Source organism: Oncorhynchus kisutch, linkage group LG15 (assembly GCF_002021735.2).
Source record: "Oncorhynchus kisutch isolate 150728-3 linkage group LG15, Okis_V2, whole genome shotgun sequence".
NCBI classification, from domain to species: Eukaryota; Metazoa; Chordata; class Actinopteri; order Salmoniformes; family Salmonidae; genus Oncorhynchus; species Oncorhynchus kisutch.
In genome coordinates, this window is record NC_034188.2 from 24,963,665 (window position 1) to 24,987,331 (window position 23,667).

Below are 23,667 nucleotides of genomic sequence, written 5' to 3' on the forward strand. Positions count from 1 at the left end.
AGCACACCCATTGGCTTTCTCCATAAAGTGTACTTCATGTTTACTATGGTCTTGATAAACTATTACGATTTATCGTGCAAAGTTCTGCAGAGGAAATTGTTAACAGGGTCACTGCCCTAAGTTAATGAATATAGAGCAATGTATCATATCGTTTTTATTTTTCCTTTCAAACAAACATGCCCCCTCCCCCCACAGGTCTTACTCGAATAAAATACCTCTGGACAGATCATTGAGAAACAATCTTTAGAACGTTTAGATAACTGAGTGACCACCAGATGTCACTATAGTCAATGTGCCCTATATGCTTCAAGAATTTACTTGAGGCTAGACTACTAGACTGAGGCACCATTCTCAGGTGGATGTTGTAGCATGTTTGATTCCAAGATTGACATAAAGAAACCTGTCTTCCTAGGGGATCCCATTTGACACCTATAAATATGCAAATACACACCATCTTCAAAACATTGCGGATTGAAAGAAACCAAAACAAGGTGATTTTTTTGCAAAATTATTCTCTAATAAACTTTATTTGTACACAAAGTGTAAATAGACATTTCCATCTGAAAACATACAATAAAAATAATCTCGTGAAAGGCCACCAATCCTCTGCATCTCTACTGGTTCCTTCTCACACACTAATGCTGTCTGGACAGGCAGCCAAATTGATTTTTTTTTTTCGTCACTAATTGGTATTTTGACCAATCAAATCAGCTCTGAAAAAGATTGCTGTGAAAACATCTGATTGGTCCAAAAAACAATTTGAATATATATATTTTTTTTATTAAATGAAAATCAGAATTGAGCTACCCGTCTAAACAGTCATCCACTCATACAAAATGGTTTCCACAGGTGACCACTGTACAGTACATTACATTGTGCCCTAAAGGATCCAACTGCAGCGTCGAGTCAATTATTCAAATCCTATTACAGTGCAAGTGTAATCTGTTCATTAGTGGGGAACTGAATCAGAATGGACAGACTAAAGGTTCCATTTCTATGGGAGACCAAGAAGAAAACATCTGGATGTTATGAACAAAAACCATTCAAGCAGAAACACCTGCTTTGTACATGATTAATGTACAATATTTAATTCAGCCAATTGTGGAAAACAAATTAATGCATTGTCTAAGTAGTAAGGGAAACAGAAGCAGCAAAATATAAATTTGCCAGCTATGAGGAAAGCACATTGGTCCCTCCTAGATTCCCTTTACAGGTGTGTGGGTATTCACTGGGCCAAATCAAACACGTCAGAGCGTTCGGCCTACACCCATGAAAGCCCATGTGTGAAGGCATTTCAGGGGGCCTTTGGCAACTCAACTGGCCATACATTCAGGAATGTATCCTGCCGACAGGAGTGTCCATCGCAAGCAAACTGCATAATTTTTATAATTATAGTAGTGGTAGCGCGTTACTACCCGGATTATTAGAAAGCGGCTATTACAGTATGACCTTCAGAAATCATCATGTCTTAGCCATCTCCATTGTGTTTCTGGGTAGACATTTACCCACAGAGTATGGACAGGTAGAACATCATTGTCCTGAAATGCTGAATATCGTGAGCTTGTCAAAGTTGCTCTGGCATTACACTAATGGTAAAATTGAGCCTTATTAATCTATAGTCAGCCAGTGATATGAAGGGCACCTAATGTGGCCCCTTTGAAGGCAGCAGGTTCCCGTGGGCTCGGCCGGGGTGGGGTGGGGGGGGTGTAATGTGAATATGACGATGAATGCTGTCAATCACACACGGAGCACCAAGAAACTTTCAATTCTCCTCAATAAGGTTCAAGTTTAGTTCTGTGCAGTCTCTCTCAAACACACTCTGCTGCCCAGCCTCTTGCGCACCCATATTTATGTTCTCCTCTTCCTCACTTTCACTCAACGGTCCAATGCTGGTTCTTCCCAGGTCTGCAGGGGAGAAGGCTCCTCTGAAGTCCCCTGGAACAGGCTCTAGCCCCATGTAGACAGCCGCTCCACACACCAGGGGCTCCCCACTACGAATCTACACACAGAACAGAAATATTTAGTATCTTCAGCATTTCCCAGAAAAACAAGTTGATCCACACAACTCAGCTTCAGCTGAATCTAATAGGCTAACACCCATGAAGGTAGATGTGTGCGGGCATTTCAGGAGGGCTTTCTGCAACTCAACTAGCCATACACTCTAAATTGTGAGCTTGTCAAAGTTGCTCTAGCAATACAATAATGGTAATATTGAGCCTTACTAATTAAGGAACATGTCAAAAGCGTCTAAATGTTTGTAGTTATTCAAAACACCATGAGTTGTAATTGCTTGTCCTCCAAATTCTTTTGGTTTTCAAAGCAACATTTCTGTCCAGCAGCCAAAGGCATAATCCTAGCCATATTAGTAACCTATGCTAGTTAATGCATATTTTGAGCTCACCTTAATTCCGAATGATTATTTTCAGTACCGTCACATGAAACCTGTTTATGCATGCGATGTGCTTTTGAAAACTGTTTCTGCTAATTGCATTTTGGAACATTGACAGAAAGCCTACAACCATGTGCGCATTGTTGAGCTTATAATACAATGGAGAAAAGTTACACTAAATACGGTCTTATCAGTTACACCAGCCTCATCGCCTTTTAAAAACGTGCCTTGGTTGGTCGGTTCTGAACCGTAGACTATTTGTTTTATTTTGCAAAGCGGTTCCTTGCATCAATTCATGTAAAAATGGTGTTACAGAATTTAAGAGAAAAGTCCTACTTGTCCAAACGGATTTTTTAAAATTATTTATTTTATTGTCAAGCCCTGGTGAGAATGTCCACCTTTCAAATGAGACTGGTCTATGCAAAGCATACATAAATGTATCTGTACATGCACTGACCACGAGCCCCCCTCCCCATTCATCCTGCTCCCGAGACCCCAGTCAGAGCCAACTGAGTTTTGTTACACTAGAAAGGCAACCATTTCATGAACCACAACCCACCATCTTAAAACATGACACAAGGAGACACCACCAGCTGGCTGCAGACCCAGCAGCAGCTCTAGTCACACCCCCAGAAGGCCAAACAAATCAACCAGGAATGAGAAGAAAAAAAAAAGAGAAAAATATACCAGTGAGAAAAAGTGATGACATCACTCCCCAGAGCAGGAAGTGCGTAGCAGTGGTTAAATATACATGGCTGGGGTGGTGGATGTCCATAATGGCAAGACGTTGGGCATTGACACATTAATCTCGTCAACCCCAGGCCCAATTGCTACTGCATATAGAGAACCTGGTAACACTGCAACAGAGTGGGACTTGGAAGGAGCGTGGCTTCAAATAAAGTCAGGTGAGGGAAGGACCCTGCTACAGCTGTATTAGAGATGGGACTGAAAAATGTAGAAAATCACCAAATAAAAATAAAAATGTTTCATCACATTGACCATATTTTTGCAAAGGCCAATTGATTCGGAATTCGGGTATATAAAGTTTACTTCTAAGATATGTACTTTCAGATTTTTACAAACTCACTTTGTTTAAATCACAAAGTCCACTATGTAAGGGGAGGTTCTAAAGGGTTACACTAGATGGTGGACTGAGACTTTAGCTCATGCAAATGGGTTGCTTCGTCCACGCCTGCCATAGACTTCATTCAAGTCCCTTTCTGTGGCGCTGTTGAAACCAGACGGTTCGACAGAGCCGGCTGGTGGACGAGATCAGGCATATATCAACGATTGGCACACATGAATGCAAGGGTCAGCCCAAAAATACACACGCGGCTGGTCAGGGCAATGAGGTTCCATGGCCAGGCAGTACAGTACCAACAATGCCGCACCCTGAACCCAAATCCAGACTGGTCCGGTCTGGCTGGGACAGGAATGTGAATGCAGTAGTTCTGGCTCATGAGAAGGGGGAGTCAGAGAACCAGTGGCCCCACTTCTCCTGGCTAATGAGCCCAAGTTCCCCACAAAAACTCTGGTCTGTGGGGAGAGAAGCAGGAGAGCTGAGTGATAAAGGGCTGCTTTAGGCCCCCTGCTACTCAAGCAAATGACAAAAGTTCCACCTCAAGGACAACTATGAGCAGTTTCTACCAAAGTTATGCATTTTGTGTTGTTTTGGATCCACTGCATTTCTGAATAGGCCTTACAACGGTTGTACATCTCACCAAGCTCACCGGAGTCATCTTGTTGAAGTCCAGGCCAGGCCTGACGTAGTAGGGCAGGGTGTCCGCATCATGGCGTCTCTTCAGGCCGGGCTTACGCAGGTCACAGGGCTGAGAGTGGCAGCGTGGGAGACAGGGGGGTAGGTCGCGCCTCGAGGATGACGGGGAACTGCAGGCTGAGGAGGGAGAGGGGGCCGGGGGCTCCATCGAAGGGTAGCGTGGGACTAGACCGGGAGCAGGAGAGGGGGAGGGCTGGGGAGGCAGGACGTGCACAGGGGACAGAGAGAAGCGGCGTTGCAGCAAGGGCCGACAGGAACCCAGCGAGGCGGGGGAGGAGGAGCAGGAGGAGGGGGCGGGGAAGAAGCCAGTGCAGCCTCCCCTGGGCAGATCATTATGGTCCCAGGGACAGCCCCAGGGGAGAGGGGAGTCAGGGGACATAGCCAGGCTGAAGAAAGTGGGGCTGGAGGAGGAGGTGAGGGAGGAGGTGAGGGAGGAGCTGGGGCCTCGGAGGGGTATGGAACCAACCAAGGAGCCAACGCCCATGCAGGCCACACCCCCTCCACTGTGGCAGCGGCGCTTGACTGGGGTCCAGATCTTGGAGGCGCTGGGGCGCCAGGGGCTGCGGCAGTGGGACAGGTCCTCAGGGACAGACAGGGAGCGACAGTGGCGTTTGGGAGGAGGCGGCGGAGGAGAGCTCTGCAGGGACAGGTCTGTCACAGAGGTGCTGGGGAGAGTGAAAGGTGTTCCCAGTGGGTCCAGGGAGGACAGGACAGAGGCATCCTGCATGTGGGTCTTGGAGGATGGGAACATAGACCAACTGCTCTCTGAAAGTGAAATAAACCAAAGATGGGAATCAAGGGAGGCCCTTCCCCCAGTTAATGATTTAACCTGATCTTTGAATGAGGCCCTTTAATTAAAAAAAGCTTCAGGAATTAAATGGATCCTTACCTGGAGTCAACCCACACCCGCGCCAACACACAGTGGGGCTGGAACCCACTTCAGGCAATGACTGAAACACAGCAATGAAGAGGGGATTTAAAATGACTAAGGCAACCATTATGGCAAAGGTAATTCCTTATGGAAGAAGCGCTATACAACAACCTGTGTCACATGGCATGCTCACCACGTTGAGAGAGAAAGCCCTGTGGTAAGGGGGCTCCTCCAGATTCTGTTTGCGGAGCTGCTCTGTGATGAGCGTCACCATGGCGGCTCGCGGCGGAAGGGGGTGTTTGCCAGGCCGTCAGACTCCTGGCGAGGTATGTGGCGTCCCCTCCGCACCGCAACCGGCCAGACAGACCCTTCCAATCTCACTGAGAAACGATCATCATTATGTTCACCTCAACTGAAGAAAGGACAGCATTTAATAATGAGTAGTAAACACTTGTTCACATGACTCCTTTTACCAGGAAAATCATAGCATCAGATACAGAATTACTTGGAGCATGAGTCAATTTCCCCAGAAAAACAAGTCAAAGGATTTCCCAATTTATTGTCCATCTTCTAATCTCTCAGCTGTGTTTTGGGTCCTTACAGGAAAGTGTGTTTAAACCTCATATGAATCATTGTGGCATTACTTAATCCTCTTAAAAGATGTCAAATAATGAGGTTGCGAAACTCATCGGCACAGGTCACTGTAAAAACACGCAGCTATGTTTACAGTTTTGGTGAGATGAGAAAAGCCCAAGAAGGAGTTAGCATGAACGCCTAACGAGTGTTCTGCAGACCTCACAGATAACAGAGCTGGGCAATATCACAGGCTAGGAAACTGACTAGCCAACCGTCTAGCTGCCTCAGAGATGGAAGTTATTCAAACAGACAAAAGTTTTTGGGGAATAGTCTACATTATAGTTCACTGAGTCCATTTCAACAATGAGTTATAAGTGTGCCACTGTAGAGTGCTATGAAGAGAATGAAATGTGGAGGGAGAATGTGGAAAAGAGGGGGGGAAGGAAGTGTGGGAAATGGAGAGGGAGTGGGGCCAAAGGCACATTATGCCTGCACTGTGAGAGACACAAAAGGGGGAAGAGAAAGTGGACAACAGGACTAGAAGAAGCTTAAAATGACCAGAACAAAGAACAATATGCAAACAAGGAGCACAGCACCAGAGTTAAACATGGTGCCAGTTCATAGAGTTCACTGATACATTCCACACCATGCAATTTTTTTGCACGCAAATACCAGAGTCGGTCAGCTTTTAAACAGATGTAACAGTAATTGGAACTAGAGACACACCCTATGGGGACAAACTGACTCTGCTAAGGCCTATACAGTCCCACAACAAATAAGTCCAGATACAACATGCTTGACTAGTCATTCCAACCTTTGAACTGTTCTGTAAATCTAGTTCACAATGAAACCAAAACCAAAGGGCATCTATAAAACTACCACTTGATAAACAGCTTCTGTTTTCCTATGTAGTCATCAATGTATACCGAAAAAAATGTTAAAAAACGCAACATGCAATCATTTCTAAGATTTTACTGAGTCCGTTCATAAGGAAATATGTCAAATGAAATTAATAAATGACGCCCTATAATCTGTGGATTTCACAACTAGGAATACAGATTGGCATCCATTGGTCACAACAACAAAATATTAGGTGCGTGGATCAAAAAAAAAAGTCAGTAACACGTGTGACCACCATTTGCCTCATGCAGCACATAGAGTTGATCAGGCTGTTGATTGTAGTCTGTGGAATGCTGTCCCACTCCTCTTCGATGGCTGTGCGACATTGCTGGATATTGGCAGGAACTGGAACATGCTGTCATACATGTCAATCCAGAGCATACCAAACATGCTCAACAGGTGACATGTCTGGTGAGTATGCAGGCCATGGAATAAGATGGACATTTTCAGCTTCAGGGAATTATGTACAGATATTTGCGACATGGGGCTGTGCATTATCATGCTGAAACATGAGGTGAAGGAGCCGGATGAATGGCACAGCAATGGGCCTCAGGATCATGTCTCGGTATCTCCGTGTATTCAAATAGCCATCAATGAAGTGTAATTGCGTTCTTCGTCCATAGCTTATGCCTGCCCATACCATAACCCCACTACCACGGGGCACTCTGTTCACATCAGAAAACAGCTCGCCCCAAATTCTCTAAAATGACAGAGGCCGCTTATGATAAAGAAATTAACATTAAAATCTCTGGCAAGGAAAACTTGGAGTTACATTGTATTATATCACGAGTTGGAATTGTCTTAATAATGATTACATTGTCACGATTTGTCAACTACCGCATATAGGTATTTGTTTAACTTTGTTTCATCCAACTCTTATTGATGTTTATTGTGGCAGAGCAGAAATTCATTATGATGCATAATGTATTGTCAAGAATGTATGTCCTGTTTATAATAGTCTCTTTTCCTGACTATATACACACATACTACATAAAGTCTAACAGACAATCTGGGAAAATATATATAAATATTTATCGGGCAAGAACTCTGGAAATTCCTGCAGTCAAAAGCAAATGTTATTGGTCACATACACATATTTAGCAGATGTTATTGTGGGTGTAGTGAAATGCTTGTGTTACTAGCGCCAACAGTGCAGTAGTATCTAACAAGCAAAGTTGCTTAGGATCTAGAAGCAGAGCTGCCATGTCGGTCGGCGCCATCAGCATGCCAATTGCGCACTCCCTCAACTTGAGACATCCGTGGCATTGTGTGGTGTAACAAAACTGCACATTTTAAAGTGGCCTTCTATTTTCCCCAGTACAAGGTAAACTTATGTATTTATCATGCTGTTTAAATCAGCTTCTTGATATGACACCTGTCAGGTAGATGATCACCTTGGCAAAAGGAGAAATGCCCAGGGATTTGTGCACAAAATTGGAGAAAAATATGTCCTTTGTGCGTATGAAAAAATTCAGGGCTAATTTATTTCAGCTCATGAAACCAACACTAAATGTTGCAGTTTAGATTTTTGTTTCAGTGTAGAGGACTACGGGCAAGGTCTCTTCCTGGTTTTGGGCACTATGGGGAGCTACTGTTGCTTTAAGTGCTTAGGGCTATGTGGCAAGAGCATTATATTGTGGGTAGCACTAAATATGGACTAGCCATCTCACAGAACGTTGACTTAGTTTGTGTGTGAACCATCACAAATAAACATTAGATTTCAAACCTACCAAGCAGTTAGAAATGCCAATGACTAAAACGTGCGTGGACATTTAATTGATATATTAAGTGCAGGTTAAATGGCACATGTGCCACTCACTGACTAACCTTTAGAGTTTAGTTAACTAATATAACGTTACTGTTTAAAAATACAATATCAGGTTCTGTCAACCCAGCTAGCAGGCAACTATTTTGGGATGTTATCAAAGCAAAGAAAGTCTCAAATCAAAAATAAGAGTGCTTGGTAAACCGACTAGCCGGAGACTAATGTAAATATCAGCTGGCTACTAGGCAAGGCAAACCTACAACAAATGTGATGACATTGGATTGTTGCTTGCTATGAAGAATTAGTAGCAATATGGGGATAGCTAGTTTACAAGCAACTTCAAAACAAATTAGTTAAGTTGGTCATCATTAACCCAAATACATCGCTAGCAGCGAATGCTTGCTGCAAAAGGCATCTGACAATGATTAACGTCACTGGTTGCAAGCTGTGGCAAACTAACGTTAGCTAACTAGGCTGTCCGTGTTGGCTTACACATTGTTGTATCACCTTTCAAATACAGTCACTGGGATCTCCACAAGCATGTCTAGCTAGCTGTCCAGGTAACAGTAGCTAACCTAGCAAGCTAACTCTAGCTAGCATGAACAAGCAGCAGCCAGTGGAAGTGACCGTCCTTCACGGTTACTGCTAGGTGTGTAACAGTTTGTCAAATTGACGTCAAAGGTTTATTTTAGTTAACCCTAAGCCTTTACCTAAGTTTAACCCAAATCTCCAAACCTGTTAAGATTAATTATCCTAACCTGCTACGAATAGTAAATTCTGACATAAGGGTTTATGTCTAGATGGGATACATCTTATCATTCAGCTGTTTGCTAGCTTTTTAACTATGTTACCATGCTTACATATTTAATTGTCAAAGTACCTGAAGCCATTTTCCTAACAATATAATAATGTTAATTATTGACAGCAAACCCAGATTGTGCTTTGAAAACTAGCTAGCTCGATGATGAAGACGAATTTACCTGCCCACCGCGTCTCCTTAGCAACCGAAAGCAGCACCGGACAGAATATGGCATTGCACCGAATATATAGCCATAGGAAGAAACCATTAAAAAGGGGTGGTTGAAACGTCTAAATGCGTGTATTTTTATTACACCAAATATTTTGTATTACAATCCATCTATGAATTAACTCTATATCTTCTCCAAAAAATAAAATTACATCTTCAACTTGAGAAACGTTCTGCTTTTGATGATTGAATATGAAAAACTAGCATCCTGCTGAAAGTACCTAGCGTATAACCACATATATATATTTAGTATAGCCCTCCGGGAGGCGAGGGCGATGTCCTGGAAAACAAGACAAAAATGTAAGATTAAAATTAAGATCAAAACATTGAGTACATGTATTTTTCAGAGATAATATGCCAGCAACATGTATTCTACTAATACTACAGCGTGTGCCCGGGAGATCACAGCGCTACAAAAACATGTTTTGAACTCTGGGTAGTGTAGTTTGGAAGATTTTTGTTGTTGTTGTGATGATAAGTGTGCTATGAACCATGATAACAAAAGCATTATTCCAGTTTTTGCATGGGAAATAACAAAAATGCTAGATTCCCCTTATACCAAAAGACAGACACTTCGTTTCTTGAAAATACTCCATAAGTAATGGCTACAAACAGACTGACGCATGCGTAGTTGAAAATACACATGAACGTAATGCCAATAGCGGAAAACACAACTCGAGTCTGTAGTTCCATTTAACTTAGTAGTATAAAGTAAGCGAAAAGCAGTGGAGATGTTTGGAAACATTCAGTAAAGAAGAGCCTCTTGCAACGCAAAATAAACTGATTGGGTATGTAACTGCATGACTTGAAGAAGATCAACCCTTGACGCTTGTAAACCAGGGTCACTGTAGTATGAATACATTGAAATGTAAATTGGGTGCATTATTGTCTTTCCTAGGTAGTCTTGCTGATTCTTAGATTCAGAGGACAGTATTTGTATGACGAGAATGGCAATTCGTATTTGGACTGTATCAGCAACGTTCAGCACGGTAAGAGATAAAAATCTATCCGTGACGTTCCTTTAAGGCATCTTATTGGCATATTTGATAAGTATTCTGTTGTATTCGGTGTATTTTGTGACACAGCGGCAAAGGGCACGATCCAAAGCCCTTTGAACATAACAGTACAACATAATCAACACAACAGTGCCTCCTAGTGGTAAGTGGATCGTTGTTGCACATATAGTGGGGTCACGGTCATCCCAGCATCACGCAAGCAGCCACGGTGCAGACGGACCATCTGAAAGCCAATTCACGCTTCACGCTTCCTGCACGACATTATAGTACAGAATGCCGAACGCCTCGCTGCCACTCTGCCCGAAAAGCTGTGTGCTTCTATTTTGTCAACTCAGGATAAAGCCACAACCTGAAGTCCTCCTGCAACATAACCCCAATGACATCTGCATAAGATATAGGAACAATAATGTAATATATATTGGTTTATAAGATATAGGAAGAATAATGTAATATATATTGGTTTATAAGATATAGGAAGAATAATGTAATATATATTGGTTTATAAGATAGAATAATGTAAGATATATATATATTACACTGCTCAAAAAAATAAAGGGAACACTTAAACAACACAATGTAACTCCAAGTCAATCACACTTCTGTGGAATCAAACTGTCCACTTAGGAAGCAACACTGATTGACAATAAATTTCACATGCTGTTGTGCAAATGGAATAGACAACAGGTGGAAATTATAGGCAATTAGCAAGACACCCCCAATAAAGCAGTGGTTATGCAGGTGGTGACCACAGACCACTTCTCAGTTCCTATGCTTCCTGCCTGATGATTTGGCCACTTTTGAGTGCTGGCGGTGCTTTCACTCTAGTGGTAGCATGAGATGGAGTCTACAACCCAAACAAGTGGCTCAGGTAGTGCAGCTCATCCAAGATGGAACATCAATGCGAGCTGTGGCAAGAAGGTTTGCTGTGTCTGTCAGCGTAGTGTCCAGAGCATGGAGGCGCTACCAGGAGACAGGCCAGTACATCAGGAGACGTGGAGGAGGCCGTAGGAGGGCAACAACCCAGCAGCAGGACCGCTACCTCTGCCTTTGTGCAAGGAGGAGCACTGCCAGAGCCTTGCAAAATGACCTACAGCAGGCCACACATTTGCATGTGTCTGCTCAAACGGTCAGAAACAGATTCCATGAGGGTTGTATGAGGGCCGACGTCTACAGGTGGGGGTTGTGCTTACAGCCCAACACCGTGCTGGACGTTTGGCATTTGCCAGAGAACACCAATATTGGCAAATTCGCCACTGGTGCCCTGTGCTCTTCACAGATGAAAGCAGGTTCACACTGAGCATGTGACAGATGTGACAGAGTCTGGAGACACCGTGGAGAACATTCTGCTGCCTGCAACATCCTCCAGCATGACCGGTTTGGCGGTGGGTCAGTCATGGTGTGGGGTGGCATTTCTTTCGGGGGCCGCACAGCCCTCCATGTGCTTGCCAGAGGTAGCCTGACTGCCATTAGGTACCGAGATGAGATCCTCAGACCCCTTGTGAGACCATATGCTGGTGTGGTTGGCCCTGGGTTCCTCCTAATGCAAGACAATACTAGACCTCATGTGGCTGGAGTGTGTCAGCAGTTCCTGCAAGAGGAAGGCATTGATGCTAAGGACTGGCCCGCCCGATCCCCAGACCTGAATCCAATTGAGCACATCTGGGACATCATGTCTCGCTCCATCCACCACAGACTGTCCAGGAGTTGGTGGATGCTTTAGTCCAGGTCTGGGAGGAGATCCCTAAGGAGACCATCCGCCACCTCATCAGGAGCATGCCCAGGCGTTGTAGGGAGGTCATACAGGCACGTGGAGGCCACACACACTACCTAGCCTCATTTTGACTTGTTTTAAGGACATTACATCAAAGTTGGATCAGCCTGTAGTGTGGTTTTCCACTTTAATTTTGAGTGTGACTCCAAATCCAGACCTCCATGGGTTGATAAATTTGATTTCCATTGATAATTTTTGTGTGATTTTGTTGTCAGCACATTCAACTATGTAAAGAAAAAAGTATTTAATAAGAATATTTCATTCATTCAGATCTAGGATGTGTTATTTTAGTGTTCCCTTTATTTTTTTGAGCAGTATATATATATATATATTGATTGGATTCCAGGTTAGCTCTCCTGACTCCAATTAGCTTTTGGATATACTGTGCATATATATATATATATATATACACAGTGGCAAGAAGAAATGTGAACCCTGCATAAATTAGTGATACAATTTGATCTGATCTTCATCTTAGTCACAACAATAGACATCATCTTAGTCACAACAATAGACAAGCACAGTGTGCTTAAACTTATAACACACAAATTATTGTATTTTTCTCGTCTTTATTGATTACATAATTTAAACATTCACAGTGTAGGTTGGAAAAAATATGTGAACCCCTAGGCTAATTACTTTTCCAAAAGCTAATTGGAGTCAGGAGAGCTAACCTGGAGCCCAATCAATGAGATGAGATTGGAGATAGCTGCCCTGCCCTATAAAAGAACACACACAACATTTGAGTTTGCTATTCACAAGAAGTATTGCCTGATGTGAATCATGCCTCGAACAAAAGAGATCGCAGAAGACCTAAGATTAAGAATTGTTGACTTGCATAAAGCTGGGAAGGGTTACAAAAGCATCTCTAAAAGCCTTGATATTCATCAGTCCATGGTAAGACAAATTGTCTGTGACTGGAGAAAGTTCAGCATTGTTGTTACTCTGCCTAGGAAGTGGCCATCCTGCAAAGATGACTGCAAGAGCACAGCGCAGAATGCTCAATGAGGTTAAGAAGAATCCTAGAGTGTCAGCTAAAGACTTACAGAAATCTCTGGAACGTGCTAACATGTGTGTTGACGAGTCTACGATACGTAAAACACTAAACAAGAATGGTGTTCATGGGAGGACACCACGGAAGAAGCCACTACTGTCCAAAAAACACTTCTGCACGTCTGAAGTTTTCAAAAGTGCACCTGGATGTTCCACAGCGCTACTGGCTAAATATTCTGTGGACAGATGAAACTACAGTTGAGTTGTTTGGAAGGAACATGCAAACCGTTGAGTGGAGTAAGAAAGGCATAGCAACATCAAAACCTCATCCCAACTGTTTGGGGCTGCTTTGCTGCCTCAGGGCTGGACAGCTTGCTATCATCGACGGAAAAATGAATTCCCAAGTTTATCAAGACATTTTGCAGGAGAATGTAAAGCTATCTGTCCGCCAGTTGAAGCTAAACAGAAGTTGGGTGATGCAACAGGACAATGACCCAAAATACAGAAGTAAATCAACAGAATGGCTTCAACAGAAGAAAATACACCTTCTGGAGTGGCCCAGTCAGAGTCCTGACCTCAACCTGATATTATATATATTTTTTAAATGATGTGGCTTGACCTCAGCGGTTCACACCAGACATCCTAAGAATATTGCTGAACTGAAACAGTTATGTAAAGATGAATGGTCCAAAATTCCTCCTGACCGTTGTGCAGGTCTAATCCGCATCTACAGACATTTGATTGAGGTTATTGCTGCCAAAGGAGGGTCAACCAATTATTAAATCCAAGGGTTCACATACTTTTTTCCACCCTACACTGTGAACGTTTACACAGTGTGTTCAATAAAGACATGACAACGTATAATTGTTTGTGTTATTAGTTTAAGCAGTTGTGACTTAGATGAAGATCAGATCAAATTTGAGGACCAATTTATGCAGACATCCAGGTAATTCCAAAGGGTTCACACACTTTTTCTTGCCTGTGTGTGTATGTCTCCAACAGTTCAGAGGCCAATGATCTAGCATTACACTTGGAACCCAACATGAAGACATTGTGTTTGACCAGTAAGGTTTCTCAAATATCACACTTTAAACACATACTGTTCTGCTACCTTTTCAAATGCATGTCTCAATAGATTCTCTCTTTAAAGGTACACCTTCCCTCTTTTTCCCTATCCTCTTCCATATCATGGGCACCTGACTTCACTTATCGATATGTCCATACAAGTTCTGGAAACTGACAGAACAGAAAGAGTGGCTTTACATGGTGTGCAAGAGGATACATATTGCATGCCTCTATTCTTTGGCGAGTGTGCTATAAAAAGCAGATACTGGCATTACACTCCACTTCATTCTTACAGGCCCCTGTAGCAGACACCTGTAGAGGTGTGTAGAGACGACCAACCCAGCCCAGACATATGCAGATACTGTGGAGGACGTGATAGACCAGGTGCACCAACAAGGTCGCAAGCTACCTCAAATACAGTAGTGCGTGGACGAGGAGAACAGAAGTCTACATTTGGACACAGAGCAGTGTGTAATGCTGATAGTGTAGTAACAGTGTAACAATGCTTATTAGTTGTGTTCTAAATCTATGGGTATACTCTCTCAATATGGAAATGAACCACAGGTTTCACCGTTTTTGATTAAGTCGTTGCCCAGTCATCTTCTTGCCCAAACGATACTCAACCAAAGTAACAGAGTAGGTACTGCCTCGGCGCATACGATATCAGTGTACTATTATACTGTACCATTCTCTCATCAGCGAAGACTAGGTCCAACAGCCAAATCCTCACGAGTTAGGATCAAGGTCATTGTGCATAATAAAAGCTTTGCTCTGTTGGTATCTCTCTACAGATATGTGTGCTCTGCAAGGAGAATGTTTGTGGCAGACGAGGTGAAGACAGGTTTTGGGTGTGTGGGGAGTCACTTTTGGGCGTTCCAGCTTCAGGGTGATGACTTCTACCCTGACATAATGACCAAGGTGATGGGTAACAGGCATCCCCTGGCATGTATGGTAACCATAGTGGAGATAGCTGGGGCCTTCACAGCCAACAAAGTGGAGTACTTTCACACAGTGAGAGACTAGTTAGTAGTTGCTGTTACTACCTATTTAAAAAAATGTTACCTTAATTTAACTTGGCAAGTCAGTTAAGAACAAATTCTTATTTACAATGATGACCTACCCTGGCCAAACCCTAACGACCCTGGGCCAATTGTGTGCCGCTCTATAGAACTCCCAATCACAGCCGGTTGTGATACAGCCTGGAATCTAACCAGGGTCTGTAGTGACGCCTCTAGCACTGAAATGCAGTGTCTTAGACTGCTGCACCACTCGGGAGCCCCTATATATATTCTTTAGAAAATAAGGTGTTGTGCACAACAGTTAATGTTGTAAATTGTTTACTGCACTGCATCTGTGTACACAACCAATAAACCCTGATATGTGCAACTCAAATTAGGAGTCTCATCCCTAATCATGATTTGTGGCTTTCCTGTGACTGCAGTTTGGCAGACACCCAACGTCAGTGGACGTGATTGAGGACTCGAGTGGGAACTCCTCACAAGTTGGAGGACACCTATTGGACCTGCTGATAGCAAGCTGGTGTTCAAAGGTAGTCGAAGACTTTGCACGCAACCATTGGTCATCTGAGCAGGGGAACGCACCCATGGTCTCTAGGAACCATTGACTACCTACATAAGACCATGCAGCCAACCTTGCATTCTGAGATACTGGCTGAATAGTTGTGGGTATGGAGATAGTCACAGAGCTAATGGGCTGATTGTGGGCTTAAGCTTTTTCAAATAAATCTTAACATTACCTTTAAATAACAAAAGGTGCAAGCGGAAATATCCTTTCCTGTTCGACTGAAAGAGCATATCTGGGTCAGCACAGAAAGCCCCTGGGAGAACAGTCAAGTTTAAGCCTCTCATGTGCTTCAGTGTGGAGGACGCAGAGCTGGTGGCATACAGGAGACACCCCATTCTCATGGGCGATTGGAATACAAACCCTGCAGCCTTGAATGAAGCATATTACAGGACACTCACATCAGTTTATTACTCACAGGTGATCGGAATGTCCCACAGCTAATCTTAGTCCCCCTAACCTACTGCAGTGTTCTCAGAACTGAAGGAAACTGATACCTTTATCTGCCAACACAATAGATGGGAATAGGGGTTAGACCAGGCCAATGACACTTACTCAACACCAGCAAAGCAAGGACAGCAGAACCTGTTGACAAATACCCCCCCCCCCGACATCAAAAACTGGACAATGGAGACAGCTAAGGTTTGTACAACCCTGTAGAAATATTTAATTGCATCAGACAGTAAGATTTGGTCACAGTCAGGTAGCGGTGTGGATAGTGTCAAGTACTCTAGATTAACTGTTAAAGTGCATTTCAGACATTTGGAATTCGTAAAGGTCCTTGCTATTCAGCATCTGTGGGACATCCCATGGATCCCAGATAATAACCATTTCATAAAGCAGAGCACCAGACCTGGAGCCATCTTGGAGGAAGACAGACTGCAGACATAAAAGAAATCCCATCTCATGGGTCCATACCACAATTAAGGCTACAAAGCTAAATGATTTCACCTCTAGAGCTAACACGTGGAATTTCTGCACGCTTTTGGTTCTGCATGAAGGACAGAAACAGAGCAATGCATTTCTCTACTAAAACACCATGCACTTTTGCTATGAAATGAAAACATTTAAAATACCTTGTGACTCACATTTATACTTCTGTGAAAATAGCCTATGCCCCCACCACATTGTAACTACAGAATAACGAAGTACTAAGAACAATGAAGTACTACTGATACAGTAGGAAAGAGATCATGGACATCAACTTGGAATGGACAACGGCCCAGGCAGACTGAAGAGAAGACACTTCCAGCTGATCTTGATAATCGCAACATTGCATGGCAACAGTATCAAAGGACTATTAATGACAAGCATAAGTGGGGTAGGAGTGCACTTACCAGAGGACTACTGTTATCACCTTATCCACCTAGAACCATAGCAAATACTGTTACACTTCCACAGATCCATAGCGAGGTAAGATCCGCTAGCTCCGAAAGTAAATCGACATGTACGTAGAACGGCTTCCACCCCATTGACCGATTCCCTCTGCCAGCGAAGTATCTGCCACCGCATCCCAAAGAGGCATCCGTACAGAGCGATTTTAACCTTAACCAAGACAAGCCATTTAACAGTACAAATCAGTTAACATTAGGTTTATGAATAATAACAAAAGGATCCACGTGTAATATAAACCAAAAGTTTATTTCTACCAATTTGCCCAAGACACTAGAGGAATGAGTTTCCAGTGAGAGAGGGAAGGCCCTCTTACATTAACAGGCTTGCGCTCGGTTGGATTGTATTGTTTGTAACACTAGTAGCCACTTTAAAATGCAGACAATATGGGAGGGGGGAAAGACTCCTTAAAAGCCAAAAAAAAAACAAATGCTGGTTGTCATCGTCTACTAGCCAACTGCAAACATTCACTAGACAAGCTTACAATGAAACCTTTGATTAGTTTAATCCAGTCGCCTCACCCCACATCTGAAGCCATGCAACTCGCATCAAACACTCAGCATGAGAAAAAAAAAAAACTACAAATCTAGAAACACCAACAAAAGTTTATTTGAAAAGCTTACGAAAGCTCTGCTCCTGTTTGTTGGTAAGTCCAGCAGACATGTAAAATACGACCATACAATACATTATTCAAAAAGGTACCAAAAAGTACAGTAAAAATAACACTTCCATCTCTGGAAATGGACACAAAACAATATCAAATAAAAAGTGGAAGTGGCATTTGCTTCCCCAGTTCCTCACTTCATCTGTACATATGCGGCATGAGGCCAAATTTCTGCCAACTCCAAAGGAAAAGCCAGAGCCCATGTTCGCTGTGGCCGGACCATGGGTTTCTTTTTTCTGATTTACTTTAGACCTTAAGAGAGAAACATGGTGCTTACAGTTACTGAGCATATCCAAATGGCATTTAGTATTACACACATGGACACCATGACTTTTATGAACTAGTATTTTTTTTAACATTACAATCACATTGCTCCAGAGGGGGAGCACATCAAAGGGGACATGACACCTAGCTGCCATACCCAGCACCCCATCAGAAAGGCCCTAATGCTTATGCTGGGGCAACCACCACCTCAACCCTTATTGATCAAGTAGTGTTTGTAGGGATGCATCTTAAAATGGTTGGCACATGGAATGAGTCCATTATTAAAGATTTCCAGACCGTCACCACCCCACCCCCCTCATTAACAAACGTTTGAATGGGATCAGACTAGATGGGAGAAATTTTGGAGTCAAAGGCACAAATGGTTACAGTTAGATTGTCATATCACCATAGATGATGCAAAAATGCATACCTGCACTACATGTGATCAGTATGGCTTGTAGCTACTCTGGTGGCCTCCACGTCTTGGAGTTTTCCCATAGCCTGCATTGCCCTGGTCTGGAGGACAAGAAAGAAAAAGACTGAGTGTCTTCCGTACGACAAGGACCAACAAAGTTTCTCACATTTGTGTTTCGGGTGGTTATCGCTTACTGTAGTCGTAGCCACCCCCATAGCCGTATCCAGCGGAGTAGTCGTAGTTGCCATAGCCTCCGTATCCACCATAGCCTTGCTGTCCACCGTAGCCGTAGCCCTGGTTACCGTAGCCTTGGTTCCAGTAGTTGTTGTATCCACCACCACCACCTTGGTTCCAGTTCTGGCCCTGACCTGAGAAGAACAAATCAATACAGCGACTAGATGCAGTCATAACCCAAACTTCTTAGGACTGTGAAGTACAGTTTGCCCAGGTTAAATCAGCACCAGATGTTTGGTGTTAATACTCACCTCCACGACCCCTGCCCCGTCCCCCACCACCACGGCCACCATACTGCTGCTGCTGGTACACCTCTTTGGGCTGGGCTATTTTAATCTCACACTGGAACAGATCGTAACATGAAAACTTAGGTCAGCCACATAAAAAAACCTTTGCAAAACTCATTGCATGGATTCTCAATGTGAGGGTTACATGTTCCCTGAGGAAACCACTAGAAAAATAACATTTACATGAATCAAAGGCTCCGTTTGAAAGTGGGTGGGCAACATTGTATGTCCTTAATCACATGTGTACAAAAAGGGACAGTGCACACAGCCTTGCATTGCATTTGACTGAGATCCATTCTCACCTTGCTTCCACTGACGTTATGGAATTTCTTTTCCAGCACTTTTTTGACAGGAGTTTCATCCTTATACGTGATGAACACGAAGCCCCTTCTCTTTTCTGTTTTTGGATCCTGTGGAAGCTCAATTGTCTCAATCTGCATGTGAAGGGAAGATTAAACAATTACTGTTAACACAGCACCAAAACCACCAAGTCAGTACTACCACACAACCAAAATCAACAGAAGTGTGGATACTATACCTCTCCAAAAGTTCCGAAGTACTCCTGGATAACTTCCTTTTCTGTATCTGGGTTGAGGCCGCCTACAAAGATTTTCTTTACAGGCTCCTTCTTCATGGCCATGGCCTTCTTGGGGTCAATCTGTCGCCCATCTAGTCTGTGTTCCTTCTGCTCAAGAACCTTGAAAAGAGGAAGAATAACTAGGAGAATGAAGGGCAAATAGTTGCATAACGACAGGGATGTTGCAGTGCTGTAAAACTTCACATGGAAACACATCGGCATGAAATATGCAGCCCATAAATAGAAGTGACAGAAATGTCATTTCTTACCTTGTCTACACCGGCTGCCTCTTTGAAGAGAATAAAGCCGAAGCCTCTTGACCTGCCTGTCTGCTGGTCCATCTTTATGGTGCAGTCTGTCACCTCACCGAATTTAGAGAAATAATCTTTAAGATCTTTCTTACTTGTGTCCCAGCTAAGTCCGCCAACAAACATTTTCCTAGCAAATAAAAAAATAACACATTAAATATGGCGATTGATTAACACAAGTGCGCTAAGTGTTCCGGAACATGATTTCTGCTGTAGGAAGGCTGGGCCTACTACAGCATGTCCAAAACCATGCACTCCCAACAAATTTTAATCAGAAAAAAACCCAATGTGCTAAAATTAACAGATGGTGTATCTTTTCACTGTACGCGATTGTTTAAAAACGGGCGAGGGAGTGTTATTTTTACCCTGAATTCGCCCATCCCATAGAGACTAAAGGCCCATCCCCCCTTAGCACTGCACATGGCGCCAACAAAGCCAGACGTAACAAAGGAGCGATGCAATCCATTAAGTGCTCTGTCTAGATCGAATACAATATTTCGAATACATTTCTACACTCACCCCGCGTCCTCCTCGCCTTTGCTGGCGTTGATCTGTCCGCCTTCCCCCTCTGAGGCACCATTTTGTGAATCTTCTCCCTCCCCTTTGCCTTCTCCCTCTAATGCAGTTTTATCTTCTACGCAGGCTTCAGTCTCTGCCTCGCCTTCATTCGGGGCTTCGGTCTCATCAGCGGGCTCGGCTCCGTTAAAATCCTCCTCGCCTTCATGGCCGTTCTCGGATGTTTCCATAAACTGTTGCTCGGTGTCTGACATGTTGTACTAGGATCCCTTGTCCTGCAAAGTGAAACATTGTTATAAAATGACCTGTTATTATGTAACCCACTCGCCGTACATGCTTCGCCATTATGCTATGCATACAGTCCCTCCATTTTGGCTGGCAAGATTGTCTCCCATACATTTACAGAAAGCCATGTTGCCAGAATGCAAGCGACGTACGGAAATCGACTCGTCGAATGCGGTTCCAACAAAGTGACAATTCTTACACCCCCTGAAAATAAAAAGCAGTAAATACTGTTGATTAAAAAAATATATTTAAAAAATGTATCGCACAGATAAACCGCTAGCATGATCCATAGTATGACACCGTTACGTAATGCTAAGGCTGCACGACCTAAGGCTTTACTACTTAAATAGTACAACTACATTTACATAAAAACCGAAAACATTTACGGTACTTACACAAATAAAATAAGTTGAAAATAATCTCTCCAAATCGCCTAGTGACAAGACAACCAGCAAACGCTCTCCAAGATGGATTCTTCCATACGACGCCAAGCCGTCGTTGGTTTTATAGTACCGGTAAAAAAAAACCGACCTTTCATTTAGGGTGCCTCTGATTTGATCCCCAAAGCTGCCAATCATGGCCACGGCCAATTATATACCTCAGTTCATTTTCACTTTAAGTGTACACGCCCACTACACATTAGAACTTTCAGTACCTTTTCCGCTGGGTACATTATTTTTTAATGTATTTTTATTTAACCTTTAACTATTCTTGAAGGAACAAGCCTTCAAACTATACTGAACAAAAATATAAACGGAACAATTTCTACTTTTATTCTGAGTTACAGTTCATATACTGAAATAAGGGAATTAAAATTAATTAATTTGGCCCTGATCTATGGGTTTCTCATGACTGGGCAGGGGTGCAGCCATGAGTGTGCCTTGGAGGGCAGAGGCCCACCCACTGAGGTGCGAGGCCCAGACAATCAGAATGACCCCCCCCCCATAAAACGTCTTTATTACAGAAAGAATAATCACCCCCCCCCCCCCCCCCCCATTATTTTTACAACCATGGGCATGCTCCCATCCACAGGGAACAAGTGGTCACTGAATGGTTTGATGTGCAAAAAAACAATGTAAACCATATGCCATGGCAGTCTCAGGCACCAGATATCAACCCAATTAACTAACTATGGGAGATTCTGGAGCAGTGCCTGAGACAGCTAGTGTTTTTCACCACCATCAATGAAACACCAAATTATGGATTTTTTTGTGAAAGAATGATGTCACATCCCTCCAATAGAATTCCAGACACTTCTAAAATCTATGCCAAGGTGCATTGATGCTGTTCTGGCTAGAGGTCGACCGATTAATTAGGGCCGATTTCAAGTTTTCAGAACAATCGGTAATCTGCATTTTTGGATGCCGATTATGGCTGATTACATTGCATTCCACGAAGAAACTGCGGGGCAGGCTGACCACCTGTTACGCGAGTGCAGCAAGGAGCCAAGGTACGTTGCTAGCTAGCATTAAACTTATCTTATAAAAAACAATCAATCTTCACATAATCACTAGTTAACTATGGTTGATGATATTACTAGGTCAACTAGCTTGTCCTGCTTTGCATATAATCAATGCGGTGCCTGTTAATTTATCATCGAATCACAGCTTACTTTGCCAATCGAGTGATGATTTAACAAAAGCACAATCATTGCACGAATGTACCTAACCATAAACATCAATGCCTTTCTTAAAATCAATACACAGAAGTATATATTTTTTAAACCTGCATATTTAGTTAAAATAAACTCATGTTAGCAGGCAATATTAACTAGGGAAATTGTGTTACTTCTCTTGCGTTCATTGCACGCAGAGTCAGGGTATATGCAACAGTTTGGGCCGCCTGGCTCGTTGCGAACTAATTTGCCAGAATTTTACATAATTATGACATAACATTGAAGGTTGTGCAATGTTTAGACTTAGGGTATTTCTATTTAGACTTAGGGTTGCCACCCGTTTGATAAAATACGGAACGGTTCCATATCTCGTTTGCTGGCCCTCGCTTCATACTCGTCGCCAAACCCACTTGGCTCCATGTCATCTACAAGACCCTGCTAGGTAAAGTCCCCCCTTATCTCAGCTCGCTGGTCACCATAGCATCTCCCACCTGTAGCACACGCTCCAGCAGGTATATCTCTCTAGTCACCCCCAAAACCAATTCTTTCTTTGGCAGCCTCTCCTTCCAGTTCTCTGCTGCCAATGACTGGAACGAACTACAAAAATCTCTGAAACTGGAAACACTTATCTCCCTCACTAGCTTTAAGCACCAACTGTCAGAGCAGCTCACAGATTACTGCACCTGTACATAGCCCACCTATAATTTAGCCCAAACAACTACCTCTTTCCCTACTGTATTTAATTAATTTATTTATTTTGCTCCTTTGCACCCCATTATTTTTATTTCTACTTTGCACATTCTTCCATTGCAAAACTACCATTCCAGTGTTTTACTTGCTATATTGTATTTACTTTGCCACCATGGCCTTTTTTTTGCCTTTACCTCCCTTCTCACCTCATTTGCTCACATTGTATATAGACTTGTTTATACTGTATTATTGACTGTATGTTTGTTTTACTCCATGTGTAACTCTGTCGTTGTATCTGTCGAACTGCTTTGCTTTATCTTGGCCAGGTCGCAATTGTAAATGAGAACTTGTTCTCAACTTGCCTACCTGGTTAAATAAAGGTAAAATAAAAAAAATAAAAAAATAAACATTTCACTGAAAGAATAAATGTTTTGTTTTTCGAAATGATAGTTTCTGGATTTTACCATATTAATGACCTAAGGCTCGTATTTCTGTGTGTTTATTATATTATAATTAAGTCTATGATTTGATATTTGATAGAATACTCTGACTGAGCAGTGGTAGGCAGCAGCAGGCTCGTAAACATTCATTCAAACTTTACAGCGTTTGCCAGCAGCTCCTACCAATGCTTGAAGCACAGCGCTGTTTATGACTTCAAGCCTATCATCTCCTGAGATTAGGATGGCAAT

The 23,667-nt window shown here is 42.9% G+C and overlaps 2 protein-coding genes and 1 long non-coding RNA gene across 8 annotated transcripts; 1 reads left to right on the forward strand and 2 right to left on the reverse strand.

The window, feature by feature from the left end:
* Window positions 1-492: 492 nt before the first annotated feature.
* Window positions 493-9,724, reverse strand: LOC109878745 (protein FAM53C). Of its 5 annotated transcripts, none has more exons than XM_031789895.1 (6): window positions 9,259-9,388; window positions 5,231-5,449; window positions 5,056-5,116; window positions 4,120-4,931; window positions 3,767-3,925; window positions 493-1,999 (listed from the first exon to the last, which is right to left on the reverse strand). In XM_031789895.1, the coding sequence occupies exons 2-6, from the start codon at window positions 5,309-5,311 to the stop codon at window positions 1,763-1,765; spliced, it is 1,350 nt and encodes a 449-aa protein (XP_031645755.1). In that variant the 5' UTR covers window positions 5,312-5,449; window positions 9,259-9,388; the 3' UTR covers window positions 493-1,762. The 5 variants fall into 5 exon arrangements, with proteins under 5 accessions (XP_031645755.1, XP_031645756.1, XP_020326544.1 ...); XM_031789896.1 differs by having other exon boundaries at window positions 5,231-5,417; window positions 9,259-9,296; XM_020470955.2 differs by lacking the exon at window positions 3,767-3,925 and having other exon boundaries at window positions 9,259-9,724.
* A 211-nt stretch (window positions 9,725-9,935) lies between these two features.
* On the forward strand, window positions 9,936-15,542 carry LOC109878752 (uncharacterized). 2 transcript variants are annotated; one of them, XR_002253423.2, is made up of 5 exons: window positions 9,957-10,093; window positions 10,204-10,294; window positions 10,391-10,463; window positions 14,088-14,149; window positions 14,446-14,930. It is a non-coding gene; the product is annotated as an uncharacterized LOC109878752 (long non-coding RNA). The 2 variants fall into 2 exon arrangements; XR_002253422.2 differs by lacking the exon at window positions 10,391-10,463 and having other exon boundaries at window positions 9,936-10,093; window positions 14,446-15,542.
* Window positions 15,543-16,371: 829 nt separating this feature from the next.
* LOC109878747 (heterogeneous nuclear ribonucleoprotein A/B-like) lies at window positions 16,372-21,199 on the reverse strand. Its single transcript, XM_020470957.2, has 9 exons — window positions 21,069-21,199; window positions 20,392-20,663; window positions 19,834-20,002; window positions 19,526-19,684; window positions 19,290-19,421; window positions 18,952-19,042; window positions 18,661-18,834; window positions 18,482-18,567; window positions 16,372-18,039 (listed from the first exon to the last, which is right to left on the reverse strand). Exons 2-8 carry the CDS (start codon window positions 20,640-20,642, stop codon window positions 18,497-18,499), a joined length of 1,047 nt encoding a protein of 348 aa, XP_020326546.1. The 5' UTR covers window positions 20,643-20,663; window positions 21,069-21,199; the 3' UTR covers window positions 16,372-18,039; window positions 18,482-18,496.
* Window positions 21,200-23,667: the final 2,468 nt, after the last annotated feature.

Coding starts and splice junctions, on each gene's coding strand:
- LOC109878745 (XM_031789895.1), bottom strand. CDS start 5,311: ATGGTGACGCTCATCACAGAGCAGCTCCGCAAACAGAATCTGGAGGAG. Junction 3,926..4,119: donor ACTTCAACAAGATGACTCCG/GTGAGCTTGGTG, acceptor CTCTCCCCACAG/ACCAGAGTTTTTGTGGGGAA. Junction 2,000..3,766: donor TTCAGGGTGCGGCATTGTTG/GTACTGTACTGC, acceptor TTCTGTGTGTAG/ATTCGTAGTGGGGAGCCCCT.
- LOC109878747 (XM_020470957.2), bottom strand. CDS start 20,642: ATGTCAGACACCGAGCAACAGTTTATGGAAACATCCGAGAACGGCCAT. Junction 19,685..19,833: donor AGGCAGCCGGTGTAGACAAG/GTAAGAAATGAC, acceptor CCTCTTTTCAAG/GTTCTTGAGCAGAAGGAACA. Junction 18,568..18,660: donor TGGGGGTGGCTACGACTACA/GTAAGCGATAAC, acceptor CTTGTCCTCCAG/ACCAGGGCAATGCAGGCTAT.